We start from the raw sequence: 27638 nt of genomic DNA, 5'->3' as shown, positions 1-27638 counted from the left end.
ATTTGTTCATGTGTTGAAAAAATTCCTTCTATTCCTACTCCTCAAGCACTTTACCAAACCTTTTAGTAGCTGCAAAATGCATAATCACAAAAATCACTGAAAACACGCTTTGTTCTTACCTTGTGAACAGCCATCTTCTAAGAAATACATAATAAAGAGACAATAGTTATGTAATATATAAGATATTACAAAACACTGACAAGTATTGTTTTACTTCACTGAGTTGTTTTACTTTGCACATTTAGGTACTTTAAAAATCAGGAACAATGTATTGCAATGTAGTGGAAGACAGTTATGTATCAATACATCTGTAGAGCCCTGAAATTTGTTTCACAGTGTACTTTTGAAAGTGAAATAAGACTAATGTTACACAATTGTACATGTTATATGCTGAGATCACACATTTACAAGTTTATCAAAAATAAACTGTTGTGTTCTCTGAAACAATGTTTTGCCATTGTTGTTGTCATTTTGAAGAGGGTTAATGGCATCATTCAGTTCTTGCAAATCCCTGTCATTCAATGGGGAAAGTACACTTTGAGAGTTTGCTGAGGAACAAAAAACTACCCCTGCTGTTGAGAGTTCTGGGTTGTGAAGATGAGGCAAATCACTGTCCAGAGTAAAAAGCTGAACTGGTGTTCTATTTCCTTCAGATGACATAGAGTGATTGTTAAATCCAGCTTTGAATTCCTCCAAAGTGCGGTTGATTCTGGGTAGAAAGACATAATGGAGACAAAATAGGTCTGTTGCATTGTCTATGTCTAGGATACCCAGGGATTCCAGTTCATAAAAAATGGGTGCATAAATATGGCTGCAGTTTTTGTTCAAGTCTCGATTAAAACGCTCGATCCTCTGGTTGTGTACAGAACTTCCTGTTAAGACAGAGCCATCCCCCTGCTCACATGCATGTCCTCCCAAATCTGAACGTTCTCTCCTCCGTGATCAGTCCTGATGTGCAGTGGTCTGCCAAACTGTCGAACAGCTGCAGTAAAGAGATCTCTTACAGTTTCAGCACGATTATTGTTGGAGCAGTGAAGAAACATTAACATCCTACTGTAGCCATCTATGGCACCATGAACAACCAATTTCCACCTAATCAACTTATGATTTCCGTCTACATGCCATATGAAATTTGGATGTGGGACAGAGTATACTCGCCTAGCTATTGCTGTTCTTCTCCTGGCTAGGACACCAATTGGGTCCATCCTTCGGAGTGAATCTCTTACTCGTTGTCTTTGAACCACAATGTTTTTGGAGCGGAGATGTCCCATAAGCATCACTTCTCCAACATTTGGGTGTTCAGTTTTTATTTGTGACAATTCAATATCCAACTGTTGATCACTGATGCTCTTAAATTTTGACGTTGGCATATTATAGTCTTGAAGTAACTTGTAGAAAGTTGGCCTTGAAATTGAAAGAATAGATGCCGCTTCTGTAAAGGTGGTTTTCAGAGAAAGAACATGTTCGAGCTCCTCTTTGGAAATCTGATGTCTTCCTTGGTAGTCATTCTAGAACACAGCAAAGAATATGACATTTGGCAAGTTTCTATAACAAACAACGGTTATTAAAGAGAGAATTACAGACATTATAACAGATGAGCATTCACATCTACTCATTATCTCTCTGACTGAATAGAATTATAGATTGTACTGTACATTTTTTTTTTTTAATGTTTATGTAAAATAAAATGTTTAAATAAAATTGACACTCAAAAGATGAGAGGTTACTGAAATGTAAATGAGAAATCCATCAAACAAATATGAACATGAATATTAATGAATACTTACTGAAAGACAGGTCACTGAAGCAAAGTCTGTTGCTGGTAAAGGTATGTTAGCGCTGGTGCTGGAGCCCTGAGGAGTTTTAAAATATGAACAAAATACCAAAGACATTGTTATCTTGTCACATGTTGGTGTTGTGTAAAACATGCCACCATGATTGGAACTAATGCTGAAACATTACACCACACACATTAAAAAACCAACAAACAGCCAGCTAGGTTACAAGAGTATGAAAGTATACCGAGCGATATGATGTCCCAGTGGAGGTGGTGGGTGTGGCTGGCCCCAGTGTGTTACTGTAGGTGGTGGGAGCCTGAAGAGACAAAAGCAAAATATGGGCAACATTATTTATTATTCAACATTATTATTATTATTATTAGACATTCCATGTGTTTTTAATGTTTATATGCCCAGCAGTCAAAAACCAGGGTTGAGATTGGCAAACAAAGAGAGATACATTTTATGTTTTTTAACAGTATGCACTCTGACTCTGGTACTTTATTAACATTAGATTAAATGTATTTATCATTGTGACTGCCTCTGTCCTCCATCAGCATTACTCTTTCTCTCTCCCTAGCCAAGCAGAGAACGGGTTTTATCTTGTGAGCAAATGCCAGCAGGTAAACCAAGGTGAGATGTCTGACTGAGGACAGAGGCAGATTTCCATTTGACCGACAATTTACAGTGTCATTTGTGAGCCTCCGTTAGCTGTTACGCTAAATTATATAATGTGTGCTTTGCTGCTCAGACCATCTTCACATAATCTTGAACTCACATTTATTTACTCATGAGTTCATCCCACTGCGTCACTTAACCGGTGTGAATTTTACGGCTTATAGAATCAAATGTGTTACACATAAAGTGCATTGGTGCTAGTAGCAAATTTCTACTTAGCTAGTTTCGTAAAGTTAGCCTTAACAAGAATCCAACGCTACGTGATTTGGAAAACATACTTACTGAGGTGTTCTGTGGTGTCCCAGAGGCTGTTGCTGTCGCTGTTGAAAAATTTTGTATAGCCGCCAGGACGGCTCTGCCGATGTTCTCGGCTAACGCCGATTCGTTTGACATCTTCACAGAGCGGCCATGACCGACAGTACCTTTCCTGGTCAGGGGCGGGTAGGGATTGGCTCTTGCTGGCCTTTATGCAAGCAAACATGACAGATCAGTCGAAGTGAGCCCCCTCGTGGCTGGCTATAATGACCACAGGTCATAAGTCCCTCATCTTTCATAAAAGTGACACTAAAACCTCAAAGTAGTCTACTGTTTACAGTTACAGTTTATCCAAACGTGCTTATTCTTTTAGTTAGTTTTTATCATGATAATCCATGTCCAAGAGTCCATTTCCCCTGATGAGATGTTTTTTATTCGTTATTTGACACTACCCACTGACCTCCTCGAGCTTTTATTTTGGCACTTCCGGTTACCGGCATTTAAATTTGCATATTAGCTAAATATTTAGTTTCACACGAAACATTTAGATGTAACATTTAGATTTAACATTTAGATTTAACATTTAGATTCAACATTTATATTTATATTTATATTTAACATTTAAATTTAACATTTATATTTATATTTATATTTAACATTTAGATTTAACATTTAGATTTAACATTTAGATTTAACATTTAGATTTATATTTAATATTTAGATATAACATTTATATTTATATTTATATTTAACATTTAGATTTATATTTAACATTTATATATAACATTTATATTTATATTTAACATTTATATTTATATTTAGCATTTATATTTATATTTAACATTTATATTTAACATTTAACATTTAAGTGTAGCATTTAATATTTAGATTTAACTATTTAAAATATCTCTATGTTAACAAATATTGTTGTAAATGTGCTAAAAAGTGACCGTCAAAAATTCATACCAGATTTTTAAACATTGTTTGAAGCTAAATGTGACAAAATGTTGCTGTTATTTTCAGCGTGAGCCACTTTACAAACGGCACCCCATAGTGTGTTACATTGGTACACATGCCACATATCTTTGGAAAGCTACATTTCTTGATTTTCTATTGATATAAACCATTTTAAGATACAATCACAACAGCAGGTACAATCTATATCTTTGTCAGACCACCAACATATAAACAACCAATAACAAAATTTAGGCAACTCACCTATGATGCCTCATAGTTGTACACTGAGCCATAACTTCCCGACAAAAACGGTGTTGTTTCATTGTCAAATGTCCAAATGATCAAATCAAGTAAAATGTTTAGTCCAAATCACATTATTACATCAATAAATATCCACAGACTCTTGTTGCATCATTTCAAAGCACCTGGCAGCTGTGCCTAATCTTTCACATATTACCGGTAATAACTTCAGTTCAGATGTAAACATTTCCTATATCCGGTATCAAAATGGAAGCACGCACTCTGACCTTTCGATTGACACCTCATTTGACCCAATAGGAGCTTCCATGTCCTGTCCACAGCCTTCAATACCCAACCACCATCTGTGTCGAGTGTAAGGGCATACCCACTTTCCTTTGTTTACTGATCAAACCAATTACATTGAAGAGTGGAAATGACTGACGCATCGTATAGCCAATGAAATTCTGAAAACAGTGATATGCGGCTTTAGTGGAACGATTAGAGTACGGCTCTGTTATTCCTGTGCGCAAAGTTTCCTCGAGTTTACCCACTGCTGTGCGCCTCCGCGCGTAAATGCATGCAGAGCTGCTTTGGAACTGTTTACACATTTGGCGATTTAAATATGGTGAAACGGACGCGAAAAACAGGATTTTCACCCCAGGATGCGATATAAGAAGGCATTCATTGTCAAAATTCTGAGTTTGGAGATGAAATTTCTGAAAACAATACAGATGATTCAGAGGCAGATGGAGAGATGAGACATGGCTCTGGACAAGTAAGTGTTTTCTTGTGTTTATAACATATATTACTGTATATTCCGCATAAATAAGCTTTAGTTTGAATAATGAATACACATTTTGTAATTACCCTTTGTCGTGTGTTTCCTCAGTGAGTGTTTGAACCGTTTGTGCGTGTTTTTAGTTCATTGTTTGTTTCAGATCTATTGACATGCTATATAGATGTTTTGTATATTTACTGTAAATATATATATATATATATATATATATATATATATATATATATATATATAGTAAATAAATCAATAAATATAAGTTGAAAATAAGAATATATGTTTGAGAGTCTATTTGTTACAATGCGGGGAGGTGGGGGAGGGGTAGGCCCATCTATTTGTTACAATGCTGAATTGATGGGGGGAGGTGTAGGCCCATCTCTTTGTTCCATAGTACATTGGCAAAGTATACAGTATTTACAGTAAATATACATACAATAATACATTTTTACACACTCGAAAAGAAAAACTAATATATATATATATATATATATATATATATATATAGAATACAGAAAAGATGGAAAAGTTGTGTCTAGCTTTGTAAATTACATTTATTTATTCTCCCCCACTCAGCAAGCGGCCACATAAAGTGGAGCAGCAGGACAGCACCTCATCAAGAGAGGAGGGCTTTCAGAGAGACCCTTGCTGAGGAGCATGGCAGAGTTGGGGCCTCACTCCACAGCCAGACCCGTATCTCCTGCTCCACGAAGAGCACATCACAGGCCGTTGCACATCACCAAATCTTGCACCGCTGGTCGTCTGAAGTGCAGGCAGTGTCATGCAAAGACACCAGTGAAGTACTCTCCTGTGTTGTGCCTATGTGCTTTGTACACAAATGTGACTGCTACAATGACTGGCATGTTGCTAGAAACATGTACAATTTTATAATGGTTTGTAAATACTTTATGTAAAAATTAATGTAAATAGTTTGTTGTGTATTTTTTATATAAACAAATTGTCCACCATAGCACTAGTTTTGACTCTTTTATATGCACAACATTTAGTTTCAAGAAGGGAAAAGGCACTCTAATGTGTTTATGCATCAGTTACTCTGTGTCAGCAAAACTAATAGTGGATCTGGATATGGAATATGATAGCTCTAAGTGTCATCTTTCATTAGAGCCCAAAATTATGACTGTACGTTGAAGCGTTCAAAAGTTGCAGCCTTTTTGTCCTAGGTTTCCAAAGTGACCTTTTGGAGTATCCAAAAGGCACTTTTGTAAAACGCCTGGGTGTACCCTTAGAAAAACATGTGTAAAATATTAATTTTTTATGATATTGTTATAACATTTGAACCTGGACTAGGTAAGGATTCATGCTGTGATCCCATTGTGTTCTCAAGCTAATAGCTACAAGTTATAGTCATCTGCAGGCATCTGTATGCAAAAAAAATTTCAGGCGGAAAAAAAAATTCTATTTCATTGTGTTCAAACTTCTATTACTCAAAATCAGTAGCACTTACAGTAATTCTGACAGCTGGAGAAAAAACTTCAGAGTGCCCCCTTTCAAATGTGACCAAAACCATGCATGTACTCCAAACGGTTCAAGAACAGCTTTAAATTTACTTCGGGTATGCCTTGATTAGGCGTTTTAGGCTAATTTTACAGGATTGGGAAGAGGTTAAACATAATTATGCTGCACTGCTGATCAGAGGTGGCATGAGGAATCTTTAGAAAGAACCAACTCTCATTCTTATAGATAGTCATTTTCATCCATAGTTTTCCTGACAAACCACTGAACGGTGCCATGATGATTCTAATTGCCATTTGATTGTTTTCTAGTTCAATTAAGAAATTACCAATACAAAACACTTAAAAATCTTTTTAAGTGTTAGTTGGAATAAAACTAAGTTAATGCTAAACTTATGCAGCTGTTGGCAGTCATAACAACTCAACAAGTTGTTAATAATATCAATGTAACTATCCTCGGTTCATAGCTTCAAGTCATCCACCAACTTCAAATGCTTTGACAAGTGAGGCACTGTAAAAACATGCTTATTGCTAGTATAAATTATCAGCATTATGGAGCCATATGCTTTTTTCTAACAATTTTACACTTATATGATGATACGAGTGGAAACACTGGGGACTGGAAAACGAAAACGGGTGTCCGTTATAAATTGTGGAACCCTTCACCGTTTTATAAAAAGGTAGATATACGTAGACAACTTTCATTGTTATTTATTGACTGTCATTATCAATAACTAATATGCTACTTCTAAAAAGAAATGAGTGCACATTAAACAAACATCATTGCGACTTCATTAAGTCATGCTTTTTACAGTGTTATAGTTGAAAGGTTCAGGCTTTAAGAGTTCACCTGGTTGTCCATACTGTTCACCCCATGTGGGCCCAGAAGCTGGATAGCCTGGTCAATCAGATCTGTGCGTCCACAGTTGAGCATGCGAAAGCCAAGATCCAGATTAAACTTGTCTGCGGCAGCCTTTGAATCCAAATGTTTAAAGGAGGTGAAACAGCACTCTGGCCTAAAAAAAAAAAAGAAAAGAGAGAGATATGATTACGTAAGAGTGTGAGAGATGAACAAAAGAGTATAAAGTACAGCAATTACTTGGCACAATTCTCTGACAGATGGAGAGCCAATGTACAAAGTTAATTGGGAAAAGATTGAGTGAAGAGGAGAGAATTTTGGACATTTGCTGCAGTATGTCTGTATATTCGTACTTGAGATGTCTAGGTTCACAGTCCAGTCCAGGGAGAAGCTGTCGAGCAGTCTTTCTCACATCATCACTGTCCACTAACAGACTACGCCAATGCTTCGCATGCACCGTGGCAACACACTTCCACTCCATTAGAGGTGGAAGAAGAGAAAATGGCCTGAGAGAGACACCACATTGCTCAGTTATTTACCAAAGTTTTTATGATATGTCACTTTCACTTTACTCCTATCAATTTCAATTTTCAGATGTAATTTTAGCAACTTGACTGGCTTTAAGACACTGAGGAAGACCTTTGGCCAAAGTGTTTGTATTTAAGCCATTGTTGATATTAAACATTTATTTATTATTCTCTTGTTGCCATTAAAAAATATATATTTTCTATGGACATTCTCAGATTCCAGAAAGTTTTTTCTTGTGATAATTGTTTTGGCCTCAGCACCTATAGAGCATGGTGACAAAGATTGATTGTTATGATAAAAACATTTGTACTGCCAAAGCATTTGCAGCATACCTGTGCCATAATGGGAAATTGTGCTATGTATATACAGTAAAATAACAATAGTGCAGATAAACAAGAAATACACTGCAAGTAAACTAATAAAATAGCAATATCACAAATTATATTAAACAAAGTGAAATAAAATTCAATGAATAACTAAGAAAACTAAGAAATTAGCAATCAATAAGGAATGAAGGAATAATAAGGAATAAAGTAGTAAACAAGCCCCCCAAATAGCTAATTGCCATAGACAACCACTGGGAGGAATAATAATAATAATAACAACAAGTTGCCCAGAGCTGGGCTCATACCGGTACTATTTTGATCTCCACAACACCACATAGAACACTATGCCACAGACTGTACAGGTGATAAAGAGACATACCAAGCTGAGAGTCAGCAAGAGTTAAATAATAATATAATTTTTTAGAAGTAATGAAAATAAAGTACTAATGAAGTAATGATACATCAAATGTTATGTTTACATTGACTAAGAATTGTGCTCCAAGCTGCAAACAGGTACCCTCAGTTCATAATGTCAGTGATGCATACCAATTTTCTTTTAAATCTGACAAAGCGTTCAAAAGAAAAAGTAAACACACGCCTCTTAATGATTGAAATGCACCCCATATACCTCAGGACGTTCTCAAACCTATGCCATTCCATTTCATTGGTCAGTGTGCCAATCACTGCACCAACGTTGATGGACAACAATGGGACATACCAAGCTAAGAAGCCAAACAGTACAGTCACCATTATCAACTTTGTATTCATGTAACTTTTCAACAAATAGGAAATCAAAATTTGATAGGAGAAATGCCCAGAAACCATTTCGTAAACCAATAATACATCAAAAGTTTTGTCTAAATTGACTAAGCATTTTTACCACTAAGTGGTGCTGTCTTCAAACTGCTCAGGTACCCTCAGGATATGATGTCAAAGAGGCATACCAATTTGTATTCAAATCCAACATGGCATTCAAAAGATATATAGCATTTTAATAAACTTCAATATGGTGGAGAGGCAGTACGGTGATATGGGGACTGTTGGTATTGTTGAAATCCAACAATCATGACCCACAGAATCCATAGACACAAACCTCATTATTTTAGGACATAAGGTTCAAAAGTTATAGGAAAATATAGCCATTTTCTATATTTCTTGACCCATAGGTGGCAGTGGCGTTGTCTCCAAACTGTGCATGTACCATCAGAATGGTCCTAATGAAGCATAGTCAGTTTTGTTTCGAGAGGACAAATTGTTGCCGAGATATAGCCTCAAATCCATTTTCACATCGACCTTGTTATATTTGTAATGCTGTAACTATTTACTGTCATTTATGTGTGGCTTGGTCTTGAAAATGTTTTAAGACATTGTTTGGACAAATCATACAAAGTTTGAAGGATGTGAAACTTTTAAATTGTAAACATAATCCAAGATTGTTGAGTTTTTTGAGTTTGAATGTAAGGGGTTCATGTGAATCATCAGGAGGAGAGTAATCAGACAAAAAAATGATGTCTCTTGGACAAGTGGTGCATAACATATGCACAAAAGAAAGGTTAATTTCTGAAATGCTGGTGGCACTATAGAGTTTTTCCTAGAGACCCCAAATTTGATATGGGGACTATTCATGCCCACCCCTATAAGTGTGCCAAATGTAATGATTTTCCTATGTACGGTTCATAGGGCTGCCATTGACTCCCAGCCAGTAGAATAACAATAAGAAAACTAATGGTTACAATAGGGGCTACATTCTTCGTGGCTTGGCCCCAATTAACTAATTCTCTCTCTCTCTCTCTCTCTCTCTCTCTCTCTCTCTCTCTCTCTCTCTCTCTCTCTCTCTCTCGCTTTCTCTCTTGCACAGGGCACAAAACTGGTTCAGAGAGAAATGAGGTCAGTAATTACGAAGGCTACTGATTATGGCTCTGCACAGCCACTTTCAATCCTGCCATTCATTACCACAATCAAGCCTGGCACTTCACTCTTAATACAAATCTGTATAACAGCATCTGCTGTCATCTGCTGTCAGACACAGTCTCACTGGAATTGCAATTAGTATGATATTAAAGTACAAACCATCTAAGGTTTTCTTCTTTTCAAGTAACTGTGCCAGGGGATGCAATGATTGTAAACCATATGCGGAACCATGTCCACCGGCTAAAAACTTTAGTATTCATTATCTGGCATGAAAGCAGAGCAAGGTTTCCACTAAATTGCCACTAATTTCCATCAAATCTGAGAAAATCTGAATCAGAATCAGAATTAACTTTTTTGCCAAGTATGCATACACACAAAAGGAATTTGTCATGGTGAAGCCTTCGGTGCAAAGAAAATACAAAAAATATCCATACCAAATCCAAATATCCATACGGTTAAATAATGTAACGAATCGGTTACTAACGTAACCTCAGTTTTTACGAGTATTGCGTAAGCTAGCTTACGCTACGGGAAAGATTCATCTTTTCTGAGATATTGAAGCCAAAAAATTATCCTTAATTTTGTATCCATTGTCAACACAGTGCGGCAGCTGCAGACCTTGAGCGGGCTAGCTAGCGAGCTCATTGGTTGCTCTGCGGCAACTGCTGCAGCCTATAGACAAGCTTGGGCGAACTCGCATCCAATGAGAGGCGTCCGCACGCTCACTGCATCAAAGCCCGCCAAAAAGGGCGTGACTAGAGTGCATATAAGCGTAGTTCCTAGGCTGGAACCCTGGTTTTCATTGAATGAAGCGAAAAATCGCTCGTGGCGCGAGCACGGCCGGTTACGCAATACTCGTTCCCTTATCTAGAGAGAACCGAGGTTACGTTAGTAACCGATTCGTTCTCTTACGAGAGGTGGAGGGGGAAGCCCAGCCCGCTGCCACACATATGTCGTGAATGGAAATCCCGCTGGACCATGCCCACGAGGAGGCCATGCCTCTAGTGGAGTGAGCCTTAATGCCTAGCGGGCATGGTAGGTCTTTTGACGCGTACGCGGCAGCAATAGCGTCCACTATCCATCTGGACAGTGTCTGTTTCGAGGCGGCGAGACCTTTGCTGCGCCCTCCGAACGAAACGAAAAGCTGCTCGGAGCTTCTGAAAGATGCGGAGCGCGCAGTATACAATTTCAGTGCTCTGACTGGGCAAAGGAGATTGGCGTCACGTTCGCTATCAGATGCTGGTAGCGCCGACAAGGAAATGATCTGTGCTCTGAAAGGAGTACCGACCACCTTGGGGACGTAGGTGTCTAGGCTTTAAAATGACCTTGGAGTCACTTGGTCCAAACTCAAGACACGCAGCGCTGACAGATAGCGCGTGAAGGTCTCCCATCCGTTTAACTGATGATAGGGCAGTTAGAAAAACGGTTTTAAATGAGAGGTGTTTCACATCCACGGATTGAAGCGGTTCAAAATGGGGGGCTTTCATAGCTTCGAGAACTATAGAAAGGTCCCAGATAGGAACCGATGGGGAGGCGCGGAGGGTTCATCCTTCTAGCTCCCCTGAGGAAGCGGATGACCAGCTCGTTTTTACCCTGTGACTGGCCGTGCAGGGGTTCAGCGAACGCCGCGACGGCCGCCACGTACACTTTGAGCGTGGATGGGGATCTGCCCTTATCCAGCAGCTCTTGTAAAAACACGAGCAGCGGCGACACCCCTCATGTCCGTGGGTCCAGGTCTCTGTCGGTGCACCATTTTGAAAACACAGACCATTTTGACGCATAGAGTCTTCTTGTGGAGGGGGCTCTAGCGTGTATGATGGTGTTTATTACTCCTGGCAAAGCGACGGGTAGTCGTTGATCACCCACGCGTGTAGCGCCCAGCGCTCTGGGTGGGGATGCCAGATCGTTCCGCGAGCTTGCGAGAGGAGATCTGCTCTCACTCGGATGGGCCACGCCGCTGTCAGTGACAGCTGCGTAAGCTCCGGGAACCATGTTTGATTCTCCCAGCGCGGGCTATGAGGAGCACCGAGTGGCGCGTTTCCTGATCCTCTGCATTACCTGTGGCAATAGCGAGACGGGAGGGAAGGCGTAAAGCGGGCGGTTGGGCCAGTCCTGGGCCAGCGCGTCCTCGCTTTTCGAGAAAAATATTGGGCAGTGAGAGTTCTCTTCTGATGCAAAGAGGTCTATCTCTGCTCTGCCGAATATGCGCCATAACGTCTGGACTGTTTGAGCGTGCAGGGACCATTCCCCTGGGGGAATATTGTCTCTGGACAGTCTGTCTGGGCCGTCGTTCAGGTGGCCTGGCACGTGCGTCAGGTTGTTCAGGTTTCAGCGCAATTCTAGTCCGAGGCCCGCGGGGGGGCGGCGGCCTGCGGCGGCTGTCTGAGCGGATCGAGGGCGGCCGCCCTGTCGACGCTGAGAAGTCTGGCTTTGTTGAGCTGGGCGCTGTGAAGAGGCTCGTGCAGGAGGCTCACGTGGGCGGCCTGCAGAGGAGCTAAGCGACGAGGCAGAAAGAGATTCATGGCTTGTGTGGCTTTTTGGACCTCTGAAAACCGGTCAATGATACCACTCACCGTGGAGCCGAAGAGACCGGATGGAGAGAGCGGTGCGTTGAGGAACGTAGAGCTCTGCTTCTCCCATGTCGGCTAGCGTTAGCCACAGATGTCTCTCGGTCACAATCAGCGCGGCCATGCACTTCCCTATAGCTTGGGCTGCAGCTTTGGTAGCTCGGAGGGCGAGGTCCGTAGCACTCCGTATGTCTGCAACCGCCTCTGGATGCCTGCTTTCCTCATCCCACTCCCGCAGAAGGTCTGCTTGGAGGATCTGTAGGACGGCCATAGAGTGCAGAGCAGATGCAGCTTGGCCGGCGGCGGAATAGGCGCGGCCAACACAGGCGGAAGTTGTTCTGCAGGCCTTAGACGGGAGCACTGGTTTAGACCGCCATCTCGCGGAGGGCGGGCAAAAGGTGTGCTGCTACCGCATCCTCGACCGGAGGAATGGAAGCGTAGCCCTTCTCAGTGGCACCGTCCACCGAAGCAAGAGAGGTGGAGACGTGGGATCGGACCCTGGCCGAGAAAGGCGCGTTCCATGATTTGGAAAGCTCGCGTGGAGTTCCGGCAGGAAGGGAGCGGCCCCGGGTAGCGGGTGCTGCGCGGCGGCGGCTCTGTAGAAAGCAGCCGTCAAGTCTGTTGGGTGCCTGCTCAAGGGGCAGTGACCACTCGAGCCCGAGGCGGTCGACAGCCTGTGTGAGGAGGCGTGTTAGTTCCCCTTCGACTCCGGCGCGGGTCCTGCTGGATTCCTGGGCCGAGGAGGAGGCGTGTGAGCCTGACCACTCCTCGCTGTCCGAAGCCATGATGGAACAGCCCTTATCCTCTGCTTCTTCGTCCGAGATGGCAGCAGAGCAGCCGCTCGGCGGCAACTGCGCTGGCCCCGGTGGGCGGGGAGGGTGAAGGCGATGCTCGAGGGATGGGCTCGGCGAGGCAATCGCTTCTACCACTGTTTCCGGCAGCCTTTGAGAGCGGCGCTTTTTCTGCGCGACTGAACGGAAGGCGGCGCGGCGGCTTCGGTCCTAAGCGCTTCGAGTCCAGCCCGCAGGGTCGACATCGGCAGCTCCTCGCAGAGATCGCATCCGCCTTCGGCGAGGGCGTGCTCTGCATGCCCCATTCCCAGGCAGAGAGCGCAGATGATGTGGCGGTCTCCGGTGCTGAGAGGAGCGCGTCATGAGGCGCAAGTGGAGCGAGGCATCTTAAAAAAGACGCTCGTACTCTTTTGTGAAGTTCTTTAAGAACTAGCTTGCTTTTAAAAAGGATACGTCGCCGGATGGACGGCTGAAGGTGGCGAAGATGGCCGGCCTCTTCGAGCGCTGTCCATGCTTGCTTGATGCCCCTCGAACGGCGACGCGGCTTCCAGTTCAGTGATGCGAAGAGCTTCGCTGAAGAAATGAAAATCAGGGTTCCAGCCTACGAACTACGCTTATATGCACTCTAGTCACGCCCTTTTTGGCGGGCTTTGATGCAGTGAGCGCGCGGACGCCTCTCATTGGATGCGAGTTCGCCCAAGCTCGTCTATAGGCTGCAGCAGTTGCCGCAGAGCAACCAATGAGCTCGCTAGCTAGCCCGCTCAAGGTCTGCAGCTGCCGCACTGCGTTGACAATGGATACAAAATTAAGGATAATTTTTTGGCTTCAATATCTCAGAAAAGATGAATCTTTCCCGTAGCGTAAGCTAGCTTACGCAATACGAGAGAACCTCTCGTAAGAGAACTGTACAAGGATGGGGAAGGAAGAGGTGGAAACCGGGTGAACTCAATTTCTGAAAAACCAACATAAAACAAATGCAGTGCAGCCGCGTGCTTCTCTCTCTCACGAACCAGCATTTCCGGCTGCCCCTTATCTCGCTCTCCCGCTGATCGGCTGATTCAGTGCCGGCCGTGCGCCATCACGGCCCAGCCACGCCCTCCTCCTCGTCATACTCCTCATCTCTGGAGGGCTATTCTGTCAGCTGGTGGTCCATCCCATCTCCTGCGAACCTGGCGGAGAGACGAGGGGAGGGGTGGGGAGTGAGAAAGGGTGAGTGGAGACACAGAGAGAGAGTGAGAGAGACGAGAGAGAGAAGAATTTGCTCACCGGCTCCCGGACGCACCGTCACCCGGTCCTCAACTTCTCCTCATCACACATCTACATACAACCATTTGAAATATACATAAACATATATACATAAACAGTGAAATAACAATAAAAAATAAGATACAACAGATAACCATGTAGGGGAAACTGTGGCAGGTTGAACATCCTCAGAGTCAAAGGAAGAACAACCTCTGCTGGGCCTTTATCACAATGGAGTCAATGTGTGTCTCCCACTTCAGGTCCTGTGAGATGGTAGTGCCCAGGAACCTGAATGGCTCCACTGCTACCACAGTGCTGAATGTGAGCGGGGTCAATGTTGGGGTGTTCCTCCTCAAATCCACATCACCTACACTTTTTTGAGCATGTTGAGCTCCAGGTTTTTTTGACTGCACCAGTGAGCCAGCAGTTCAACCTTCTTTAAGCAGACTTGTAATCATCTTGGATGAGGCTGATTACTCTAGTGTCATCAGCAAACTTCAGGAGCTTTACAGAGGTGTTCTTGGAAGTGCAGTCATTTGTGTACAGGGAGAAGAGTAGTGGGGAGATCACACATCCCTTTGGGGCACCAGTGCTGATAATACATCTGCTGGAAGTGAATTTCAGTCTCACTGACTACTGCCTATCTTTCTGAAATCTGGTGATCCACTGACAGATAGAGGTGGGAACCGAGAGCTTGGTTAAAATGTCCTAATACATGCAGAGTAACGCACACTCATTTTACAAGAATGGAATTTAAGTTAAAATCCAAAGTATGTTTATATCCTACAGTTTAAACCAGCAAAGCACATACCGTATTTGTGTCAAAAAGCAAGGCAATAAAACAGGTACATAATAGTGAAAGGTGACAATTTTAATGTTTGTTTTGCAATTGTGTAATTTATTTAAAGTGCTGACAACACTCAACAGAAAGCAGAATTCAATATAACAAACTTGATCTTGAACTCTGTTTTATATGAAAATGTGGGAAGGAAATAAGAATCGGATAAACTCAAACGTCTTGGAGCTTTATTCTAAATCACTCTACGGTGCCTTAAATCTGCAGTTTTTTTGCCTCTCGATGCAGAAATTCAGACTCAGGTTGCTCCCCAAAGGAGGAGGCCAAAGGCGCACCCCTAAACATCTGTATTGACCATTAGAGAAACAGCAGCAGCCTACTGTAAAGACAGTGGACACTGTCATCCATATGTGGAAAGCATCATAAAGGAAAGAGGTGAGATTAAAGGGAAGATCCATAATTTAAAGTTTACATCTTTTTGCAAACATTTTTATGTGGCACACTTGAATAACAAATTATATCTGGGGAAACTATCTAATTGATCAATTACAAATGGTCTGCATGTGCCTTAATGAGCACTTCTGTATATTAGTTGTTAATCAAAGTATTGCTTTGCAATTCAGCTTGCATGCTCCATCTTGTCAGTAATCACAAAGTATAAAGAAGGTGCTTTTTACTACTTTGACCCAAACAAAAAGGTGTAACAGAAATACAACTGCAGGAGTGTTGCAGGTCCCAAATGGGAGGGGGTGTTTCTCGCTCTGCCTTAATACTAGCAGCAGCCACACTCCCTCCTCCTGGCCTCCGGTCTGCTTCATAAACAAACTGCCCACAGCCCATCAGTCACACACCCCTAGCCAGACCTGCAGTGTCAACCATTAAGAACAACAGCACTTAAAATGTACAGATGTCTCTCACAGTCTTGTAAAAGTAATCATACAAAACTGAACAGTGATATGCAGTGATAAAAAATATTTTTTAACAACAAGGAGAAAAGTCCCATTTGGGTGACCAAATTCTGAAAGAGAATTTCTATCCTTTGTTAGGTTGAGAAAAGCTATCCTTGATAATTTATTAAGAAGAAAAACAGAAACAGTATGTGGCAATATGCAGGATGTATTCAGTGTATAGATAATAGAGTTTTAGAGCAAAGATTCAAAACTGATCTGAATCTTGTATTTGATTAAAATGCCTTGAATAATAAATTAATAAATGAACAGGTCAAAAATGTGTGTTGTACTTGTTTATATTTATTAGGGCTGTCGATTTAACACATTCATTTAGTGTGATTAATTACATGAAAAATAACACATAATGAAATTAATGCAATGAAACATTCCCCCGATCTGTATGCAAATTTTGTAAAAGGAAGGTTCCTACCATCGGATCAATTGAAGCTTAACGTACCACCTTGATGCAGCAGGGGGCAATCAGCACTCCAGCTGTACAGGCAACAATTGTCTTCAAACCACCTCTCTCAGTAAATATTGATATACGATTAATTGTGATAGAATCAATTAATTAATCAGCACATGATGTAATTAACTGATTAAAATGTTTAATCGATTGACAGCCCTAATGTTTATGCAATGTCAGGGTCGTTTGGTGGTTACTAGGGCATTGCTATGGTGCTGCTGGGTGTTTGATAGGTCATTACTAAATGGTTACAAGTTGGTTGCTTACTGGCCCAAGTCAAAATAGACCATCCCTTATAAAAGCCTGATCCCTAGATACTGTATATGTGGGGACCTTTTTAATGGAAGTTTATGGGATTTAAAAAAACATATTCCTCTGTTTGTATTAAAAAATAAAAACATGATTACAGGTCCTTCTCAAAAAATTAGCATATTGTGATAAAGTTCATTATTTTCCATAATGTAATGATAAAAATTAAACTTTCATATATTTTAGATTCATGGCACACCAACTGAAATATTTCAGGTCTTTTATTGTTTTAATACTGATGATTTTGGCATACAGCTCATGAAAACCCAAAATTCCTATCTCAAAAAATTAGCATATCATGAAAAGGGTCTCTAAACGAGCTATTAACCTAATCATCTGAATCAACTAATTAACTCTAAACACCTGCAAAAGATTCCTGAGGCTTTTAAAAACTCCCAGCCTGTTTCATTACTCAAAACCGCAATCATGGGTAAGACTGCCGACCTGACTGCTGTCCAGAAGGCCATCATTGACACCCTCAAGCAAGAGGGTAAGACACAGAAAGAAATTTCTGAACAAATAGGCTGTTCCCAGAGTGCTGTATCAAGGCACCTCAGTGGGAAGTCTGTGGGAAGGAAAAAGTGTGGCAAAAACGCTGCACAACCAGAAGAGGTGACCGGACCCTGAGGAAGATTGTGGAGAAGGACCGATTCCAGACCTTGGGGGACCTCGCGGAAGCAGTGGACTGAGTCTGGAGTAGAAACATCCAGAGCCACCGTGCACAGGCGTGTGCAGGAAATGGGCTACAGGTGCCGCATTCACCAGGTCAAGCCACTTTTGAACCAGTGGCTACAGAGAAGCAGCACTGGACTGTTGCTCAGTGGTCCAAAGTACTTTTTTCGGATGAAAGCAAATTTTGCATGTCATTCGGAAATCAAGGTGCCAGAGTCTGGAGGAAGACTGGGGAGAAGGAAATGCCAAAATGCCTGAAGTTCAGTGTCAAGTACCCACAGTCAGTGATGGTCTGGGGTGCCATGTCAGCTGCTGGTGTTGGTCCACTGTGTTTTATCAAGGGCAGGGTCAATGCAGCTAGCTATCAGGAGATTTTGGAGCACTTCATGCTTCCATCTGCTGAAAAGCTTTATGGAGATGAAGATTTCATTTTTCAGCACGACCTGGCACCTGCTCACAGTGCCAAAACCACTGGTAAATGGTTTACTGACCATGGTATTACTGTGCTCAATTGGCCTGCCAACTCTCCTGACCTGAACCCCGTAGAGAATCTGTGGAATATTGTGAAGAGAAAGTTGAGAGACGCAAGACCCAACACTCTGGATGAGCTTAAGGCCGCTATCGAAGCATCCTGGGCCTCCATAACACCTCAGCAGTGCCACAGGCTGATTGCCTCCATGCCACGCCGCACTGAAGCAGTCATTTCTGCAAAAGGATTCCCGACCAAGTATTGCGTGCATAACTGAACATAATTATTTGAAGGTTGATTTTTTTTTATTTTATTAAAAACACTTCTTTTATTGGTCGGATGAAATATGCTAATTTTTTGAGATAGGAATTTTGGGTTTTCATGAGCTGTATGCCAAAATCATCAGTATTAAAACAATAAAAGACCTGAAATATTTCAGTTGGTGTGCAATGAATCTAAAATATATGAAAGTTTAATTTTTATCATTACATTATGGAAAATAATGACCTTTATCACAATATGCTAATTTTTTGAGAAGGACCTGTATATATACGCTTCAGATACAATTTGACAGTGTTCTACCTATTTCTATCACTCAAAATGAAGGGTTTGCTGTGGATCAACATTACGAAAAGTAGTACCACCATTGATATATAGGAGGTCAAACTGAACATTTTAATTTATTGGCATTTGATCCATTTATTGTATATTCACCAAACATATTTTGAGCCATTTCACATACAAATATTAATCTGATAAACTGACATAATTCAGTATTCCAGAGACAGAGATAATAGAATCCATTAATGCCATTGTGCAAACTCACAGTTTGAACAATGGTGTGCACTTGCGTCAGTGTTACAACTACCACACTTGGCTTTTAGGGGGAGACAGAATGTCAGTGGAAAGTCAGTCCTTCTCTCATACAGAAAGTGCCTCTGATTGAGATAAGAGGATGTGTGCTGTAGTCATCATTTCCTCTGCACAGTGCATGGCTTCTCCCAACTCTTTCATAGTTCTTCTGTAGTCCTTTTCCCCTGCTCATTCATTCATGCTGTATTACTGCTTTTCCATCACTGAAGATAATCTTTGATGCTGATTAATTATAATGTTATAATTATGCCATGACATGCACAAAAGTATACATTGGCCGTCACGCTACATTTAAATGGCTCTCAACAGAAGGGTTATACATTTCTACTCAAAACAGCTTAAATATAATTCATAATGAATATTGAAATTCCCATATATAGAGCTGAATATGTCTTTTCTATGCTGAATTTATTGGCAAAGCTTTGTCTCTTGAATCCTGAGTTGATTTAGTCTTGCCAAGCTTACGGAAAGTGCAAGACAATAGTCAGTACAAAATAATGAGTGGATCATATGTTTGCCGGCTGATTTATGAAAGTGGAGGATGTATTGTGTACTTACTTTTTATTTGATTTGAAATCCTTACCCCTCGATCACTCTTTTACAGGGTATCAAAAGGGATGCGTGGATTTGTTTTCTTAATCAAGGTAAGCAATAAACCATGTACAGAAGTACACATTCATTTGGGACACAAGACTCAAAACATTTCTCCAGATGTTGGCCACCTGATATTTTGATGCCATTTTTATAGCATTGCTAGTGAATCATACTATATTTCTCTTCAATATTGGGCTATTTATGTGAACGAACTCATACACTCTTTGTGCAGCTGAGTGAACCATGGTCTTATTTGACCACTGGTATTTTTCTTTTTGCTAATGCAGCAGATGCTTAGCATAGTGTACATAGACTACAATGGAGTAATCTTCACTAGAAGAGCAAGATTACAGATTCACAGTGGGGCAGGAAAAAGCAGTTTGTCTGAATGATATTCACTCAAAAGTATAGCTTTCATGTACAGAATTTGTGTGGTATTTGATACCGTGCTTTATAAGTAGGGGGCCGGTGGTAAAATTTTGGGATTTAGGGAGGAGTTTTTTTTGACCACTTAGTTATTTTAATTATATTTTCGTTTAGTATGTATTTAATTTGATTTTAGATATACTTTTTTGGTTACGTTTTTCTATATTCAATAAATACATTACATTTTTAAAGCAAAATCAACCGGTAACACAGCCTAACCTGGAAGGCAGATACAACAACTGTTAATTCTAGCCATGAGTTTATTTTTGTGTCACTTGATCAATATGATTAATAATACTCACTTGCTCATTAATTTAACGGAGCATACTTCCAAATCTTGTTGAGAACCACATTTTCCATGTGTATAAAAGGAGAGAGTCACTGTCGTGGTGATATGCCTGACATTGAACAAGGATGCAGTTAATGCACAACAGATTTTGTCCAAATTTATGTCCTTATTTCTATTCTTCTAATTCATTGCATAAGGCCCATTTTAACTTCTAATGAATGTGCTGTCTTCATTTATATCACTGGTGCTCTACAGGGAATGGTCTATATAATAAGAAGCTTATGGTGCAATAACCGGAGATGAACCCATTAGCGCTCTGTGCATGGAATTTCTCCAAACCCACTTGTGCCTAGACATAGCTCATGCTTGCATGACAATACCAAAACTTCATGGCCATTCCCATTGCACTAGTGCTCTTAAAATGGTGCCCATCCTGTTATTCTGGAGTGGTGGTGGCGTAGTGGGCTAAAGCCCATAACTGGTAATCAGAAGGCTGCTGGTTCGATTCCCACAGCCACCACCATTGTGTCCTTGAGCAAGGCACTTAACTCCAGGTTGCTCCAGGGGGATTGTCTCTGTAATAAGTGGTACTGTAAGTCGCTTTGGATAAAAGCGTCTGCCAAATGCATAAATGTAAATGTATTCTGTAGACAAGGTTTAAGCTTTTTCCAAAATCCCTAAAGCAAGACCAAGACCAAAACTAACTAACTAACTAACTTATAGGTGAAATACGTAACCATTTTCATGTAATATTTGCCTTTTTTTGCCAATGTGTGAACGGCTTGTGACGCAACTTAAAAATAAGACCTTTCCGGACTTCCTAGGTTGCCTGCCTGTAGACTAATTTTCATGCGAAGGGAGCGGGTCACATTTGCCGGTAAAATCCAAAGGATGTGGTGTTTTGCCCGCTCCCCAGGGCTGGATTGGTAATCTGGCATACCGGGCATTTTTCTGGTGGGCCGAAACACTTTGTAATTTTAGCTAATTGATCTTGCCTGCTAATGCTGACGATTTGCATACTACCTTGCTTTGTAACTTTCAAATCATTTTAACGATCTTCTCTTTACACTAAAAGTCAGGTATACAGGATAAATGTAAGCAAATATGCTGGTTATTTGATCGTAGTACAACATATGACATACAAAACAAACAATAGTACAACATAACATAAACTGTCTGGTATAGTTCGGTAGTATGTCGCTGTATGTGTGTATCAGTATGCTGTGTTAGCTGATAAGAAGTTTTAGTTTAGTCTCAAAGTTTGTAGTTAAACAATCATAACTGTGTAATTTTAATTATGCTACCTCATCTGTCAGCATGATGCCATTGAATCACGTTCAGTCTCTTTGTAAGTTACAACATTGTTTTGGAGTCCCTATGGAGTGTGTGCACGAGTGTGAGCACAATGTTTTGATGAGAACTCTTTGAAGTAGTTTTACAAATTCTAATATTATTTTTTACATTATTAATGACTTGACAATTCATTGTGATCAGTTGAATGCCAGTTTGGTGAATAAAAGTACCAATTTCTTCCATAAGAGCAAAATCTGTAGATTATTCCAAACTTTTAACTGCCAATATATATATATATATATATATATATATATAAAACAGTTAGTTCCGGTCCTCAAATCTGATTGGACGAGAGACGTTCCATGAGTACTGATGGTCTCACACATCAGCACTCGGATGCTTAACTGTGTGTATCACTCCGATTGTGTTCGTGCCATTCTAAAATCAAGTGTAAGAGCAGTGCAGATGTGTTCAGAGCCATCTGTCTCGTTACATTTAATTTTGTGACATTGCATATTTTAGCCAGCAGGTGGAGGCAAAATACAATTTTTGTGTGTAATATGAGTCAGCGTCAATCAGTGTTTATATTCAACATCACTCTGTGATGGCTTGTATTACTACTACACTACTAAAGCTAGGAAATAGCTTTTAATGGCTTTAAACTAACAACTTCAGCATTAAGGGTCATCCCAGCTGAGTGACAGAACAGACTGTTTAATTACACAAACTCAAGGCCCTAACCTCTCACCGGAGTTTCCACATTGAAGAGGACAAAATGGTGGAGGACATTGTGGTTTCTATAGTTAAAGACTCTTGCGCACCGGCTACAGAAAAATAGGGAGGAATAATCCCTCTTGGATGGCTATTTTCCCCTGAGAAAATAGGATGCATTTCACCAAAATGGCATTATCTTCAGAAAGCTGATTAACAGACCCATCTCTCTCTCTCTCTCTCTCTCTCTCTCTCTCTCTCTCTCTCTCTCTCTCTCTCTCTAAGAAAGTAAACTAAGAAAGTAGTTCCGTGCACAAACGTGTTTTTTTGACCGTACTCAGGTTTTCCTAATTTTTAGGAAACAGAGACTGTTGTGTGTGAAAATCCCAGGAGCTCAACAGACACAAAAATACTCAAATCAGCCCATCTGGCACCAACAATCATGCCAAGGTATATATATATATATACTGTACTTTACGCTTTATATAACTAACTATTCTATCTCATATATCTAAATTAATCATCTATTGTGGTTTATTTGTCTTTCTGACTAGGACCTGTGAAACCATCGAACTTCAAGCTTTTAAAGTTTAAACTTTCAGACAAAGCTGTCTTGAAAGTCTTGACAAACTTACCTCTCTAGTAAAGCAATAACACACAAGCAAGCGTGAAGCTGTACTGAATTTTGGGAGAGTTGTGATTCTAACATAAGCAAACAGAATAATAGCATGATTGTGAGCGTGGCATTGGTTTTTCTACAACAGTTCTAAAAACAAGTAGTTAATATTCATTAAATTACAATTTAGACATGGCATTGCCATGTTGTTTATATTTGCTACTCTAATGAAAATAGCTCCAAAGCAGAATTAATTGTTGTGTAACTCTTAGCAACACAGGTCACCTGTCCACAACACCACAAACACAGACAAGCAGAGTGATACTACATAATAATGAAGCATCTCAGTGCTGGCATTCTACATAACTGCACTCTTGGAACACTGCATATCCAATCACATTAGAGGACTAAAATGAAACATGTAAAATTTCCATTTAAATAATTAGACACCCTCAAGGGTATCAACTGATCTCCTTGATGGTTCTCCTTGGCCCATTCTCCTTGTCTATACTGTCAAATCTGTTCTATTTATAGCCACATATGCCCTGAACTAAGAAATACTGGTCAAGTTGAGGTAATTTCACATGTGCAACACAGCAAACAGTGTAGCTGAAAATACAGAAATATGTCTTTAATATAGACCCCAAATCAAAAGCAGGTTTGCATGTGCAGGTTCTGCTTTGCTATATGGTCTGGGCTCCATGCATGTTTAAACAAGATGGGCTTGTTTAAGGGTATGGGTAAACCACTGGGTGTGTGATGCAGCTGGTCAGTCCATGGATTCACAGACCCAAACCCCTCTATCCAGCACGAGGAGAGATGGACACACCCGTTTCCCACAGCCAGTCGTGTCTATACTGGCAGCCAAAATAAATAGTTGTCACACGGGGAACTTTTCTCAAGATTAAATGTGTTCTTATGACTTACAAAGTTCTTATAAAGTGATTTTGAAAGCAACAGAATTTTAAGTGGAAACTTTATGAAAATATTGTCTTTTAGCTCCTGGTGTTTAACAGTCTTCCTAATGATAAAGCTAATCATCATGCAGATCTTGGCATGTTGCCAGTACTTCAGGTGTTCACACTCTCAGATTCAAGGGCGGAATCAGAGTGTGTTTGCATTCACAACAATATGCTGATAACAATAAAAAATCAGCTCATTAAATGTAAGAAAACTATGTTTACATGTGATCTGATATCATTAGGTTTATCTGTTTTTTGTTTGTTTTTGTTTTTTTCCAAGTTAAACATGAATAGTCATGTGTACAACACTTGCACACACTAGAAAAGCTGCCAAAATGTTGCAAAGTTATTTACATGCAGTATAAAATTGGGATAATGGGCAAAAATCAATCTATTTTTATCTCAAATAAAAATAGTTTAAGGTTTTAAAATAACCTCACATGTTGTCGGGTTATTAACAGTGTTATTAACTGAGTTACTCAAAAAGTAATTACATCTCTAAAATCGTAATCAGATGACATTTCTTACCTGAAAAAGTAATCACATTACTCATTAATTTACTTTTAAGTTACCGTCTAAAACACTTCATAGAAAGGTTTTTGTTTTTCTGCTCAATGAATTCAAAACAATGTCTATATTTTCTCCTTGTTCATTGTTGCACGCAAATCACACTCACACCTCACGTTTCTCTCTTACAGTGTTAGTGACTCTTATAATTACAATCATTTAAATGATATTCATTACACTACATTTGTCTGAAAAGTAATTTGATTACAGTAATTAGTTGCTTTGTAATTAGATTACACAGTACACTGATTATTAAGCATAATTGCTTAATAATCAAAAGGCTGCAATTTCATTTGCAAAGTATTTTTGTAGCAGTTTTTCAAAACATCATGTCACTGCTGTGGAGAGGATTTCCTGATGTGGGGGTTGAACAAAGTATAAAATCTCTTTCTGATGATAGCCTTATTAATTACAGACCATTCACTGTGCTTTCACTGACTAACAGGATTATCACTGAGGAGAGTTTTAATGTAATTTAGCTTGTCAGACTCTAATATGAATCAAAGTTTCAGGGTTTGGTAAGTATGGGATATGTTGAGGAGAGATGTCATTGCACCATTAATCATCCAGAGCTAATCCATAAAAACATGATGGGTGACATGGCTGAATCCATATAGATGCACTGCTAAATTAATCACTATGTGTAATTGCTATGATGACACACTTGATTAAGTTACACTATTTAGTAACTAAACATCAAACATAACTCAAGTCAAACACAATGTGGATGCTTAATTATCATCTATTAAAGGACTTATTCCAATGCTGTTGAGGTTCCTTAGATAACTTTGTTACTTTCACTCAGACTAATCAGAATGGTAATATTAAGATATACAGTAATTACACAATTAGAATCACATTGAAATCCCTTGTAACAGAGGGTGAAATAGGTTTGACACCTACTTAAACAGTTAAGGGTTTTACAGTGGAACAGAGAGGTGTATAATTACTCAAGTTGGACTGTATTCCTAAACTGACAGATTAACAGTGATTTTTATGGCCTTTCAGGAACTATGGAGAGCCATGTGGTTTATTCTCCAGCCTGTACTGCACTCATGCGAGTTAAAATGAATTTTCTGTGCTGAATGGAAAGCTCCAAGGTAATTTCTTCTTTAAACATTAACAACAAAGTGTAAAAACCTTTGTTTTCACATATATTTTGATTAATGAGGTGCTACCGGGAACAGTTTCTTTCATTTGAAAGGTAATTTAAGCTATTTGTGTGTGCAGTGATTAGATTAAAATTGATGCTTCTGCTAAAATGTGATGCTGGTGCTGCCACTACAGTGAAGCAGCTCCATAAAATGTGCCATAAAAATGCTACATTCCTATATAAGCTCTCATTAAATGTATACAACTCCATCCATAAGTGTTTCCTCTATTAATTCAAGTCAGTGCCAAGGTTGAAATTGATAAATAGAGCTGTTGGTGTAGAGGAATAGTTGAAACTTTGCAACTGTTTGTTATTAACCTGTTCTGTATTCACTCTCCCTCATGTCATTTAAAACCTGTACAACTTTCTTTCTGCCAAGTAGAGCTAGAGCAGATGTAAGGATCTTCAGTAAAACTTTTGGTATTTTATAATGTTTGAAAGCTCCAGCAAACATTTATTATAATTGTATGGAAAAAAAGCAACCATTCTACAAAATTTCTGCGTTTGTGTTCCAAGGAATAAAGGTCATATATGGCTTTTGAGGATGAGCAAGTAATGACTCTTTCCATGGTACAAATCTCATCAGAGCCTCACATCACACTTAAAAAAGTTAACTTTTAAGATCTGCACAGAAATCAGCAATGGGAGGTAGCAAGCTGTAGTCTGCAGTGCAGCCTCCATTACTGGCCATCCGGAATTGAGACTCCTATGTAATACCTCTATGCAACAGATGCTAATGGACCCAAGCAGGCATGCTGGATTGAGAAAGGTCAACACACAAACAGAGCAGCTGTCAATACATGCTTTAAGAAGGCACCTTCACATATTCTTGTAGAAAGCATTTCTCTACTAGAGGTGTTTGAGACCCTCAAGATGATGTTTACTATAGAACTTTAGGACTGCATGTGAAACACTCGTGTAAGAAACAGACTTAATGTGAACTATAACGTTCCTGTAGAAGCTTATTAAAATGGATAACTATCTCTGAAATGTTTGTTCTAAATAGTCCCAGAGGAAATTAATTTAGAAAAGAAAGCCCTTGCAAAGTAGAACAAATAATCTAGAAAAAAATCATCAAAATGAATCCAAATTCATCAAAGTCAAAGACCAACATGAGGGTAAATATACGATGACATAATGTACTTTTCTGAATGAACTATGCCTTAAAAAAAATGAAAAGAAAAAGTTCACCTCCTTTAAAGCACGTATGCTTTAAATGACCATGGCTGGGAAATGCTCTAATATCTGTGGTTTGTTGTCAAGCTCAAAGAAACTAGGCTGTGCTGGCGGAAAGTTTTTTGAGGATAATAATGATGACAATAAATGAGAATAAACAATGATGATTACAAGGCTTCACACACAGACCAACCCCAAACCAAGGCTCAACACGTGTGGGACTGGTCTCATGCTGTAAAGACCTAATCTGATATGAACTGTGTCTCATCTGCATCCCCTCATTTATCCTGCTCTTTTATGTCACGTTTGTGATTAAAGCCAACTGGGGACATCAATTAGACACAATTTAACTATTTATTCAAGGGCTCTATCTCTTCCCTTTTAGGAGAATAAAGTGTATCCTTCGAGAATGCATTATGTTTCCAGTTGACATCTTGCATGGCTGAGACACTTATAACGGTCATTATTTGCTCTCAAAGGTAAAGCCTTGTCACACTCTGACTGTAGTCGACCTACACCTAAAATTAAAGCAGATGCACTTTGATGAAATGTCTTTTCCCCCCAGTAAACTAGCTTTAATGTTGCAGTTGTGGTTAATCAATGAAGTTAATGGTAGCAAGAATTAAATCCACTTGGTTAGTGTAGGTATTAACATGCTCATTGGCTCATTTACTGTAGGCTACTCTTTATTTGTATAGTGGCCCAATTTTAGCTTTAATCAAATTTTAAAAGAATATTTGTGCAAACCGTTCTCAAAAATATTCTCAAAGGTTCTCACAGCTGTTCTTTCTGTCTTCATTCTGAAAAGATGCTTGTTTTAAAAATCATTTTAAATCATTTCAGCACTGGTAGGTTGAATATATTTTCAGCTGGGATTTTCGACATGGCCTGCCACACACTGTGCATAAAATCTCACCAA

At 39.9% G+C, this 27638-nt stretch overlaps 1 protein-coding gene and 1 pseudogene across 2 annotated transcripts; both read right to left on the bottom strand.

The window, feature by feature from the left end:
- LOC127645461 (ankyrin repeat and BTB/POZ domain-containing protein 2-like) overlaps positions 1 to 27638 on the bottom strand; it is a 37720-nt pseudogene that overhangs the window by 7053 nt on the left and 3029 nt on the right.
- Positions 206 to 4006, bottom strand: LOC127661580 (uncharacterized). 2 transcript variants are annotated; one of them, XM_052152465.1, is made up of 6 exons: positions 3930 to 4006; positions 2739 to 2919; positions 2023 to 2094; positions 1788 to 1853; positions 1159 to 1508; positions 206 to 982 (listed from the first exon to the last, which is right to left on the bottom strand). In XM_052152465.1, the coding sequence occupies exons 1-6, from the start codon at positions 3989 to 3991 to the stop codon at positions 943 to 945; spliced, it is 771 nt and encodes a 256-aa protein (XP_052008425.1). In that variant the 5' UTR covers positions 3992 to 4006; the 3' UTR covers positions 206 to 942. The 2 variants fall into 2 exon arrangements, with proteins under 2 accessions (XP_052008425.1, XP_052008338.1); XM_052152378.1 differs by having other exon boundaries at positions 206 to 1508.

Source organism: Xyrauchen texanus, chromosome 1, assembly GCF_025860055.1.
Source record: "Xyrauchen texanus isolate HMW12.3.18 chromosome 1, RBS_HiC_50CHRs, whole genome shotgun sequence".
In the NCBI taxonomy this organism is placed as follows: domain Eukaryota; kingdom Metazoa; phylum Chordata; class Actinopteri; order Cypriniformes; family Catostomidae; genus Xyrauchen; species Xyrauchen texanus.
The sequence above is the reverse complement of the archived record's forward strand: the minus strand, read 5'-3'. Positions and strand labels throughout refer to the sequence as shown.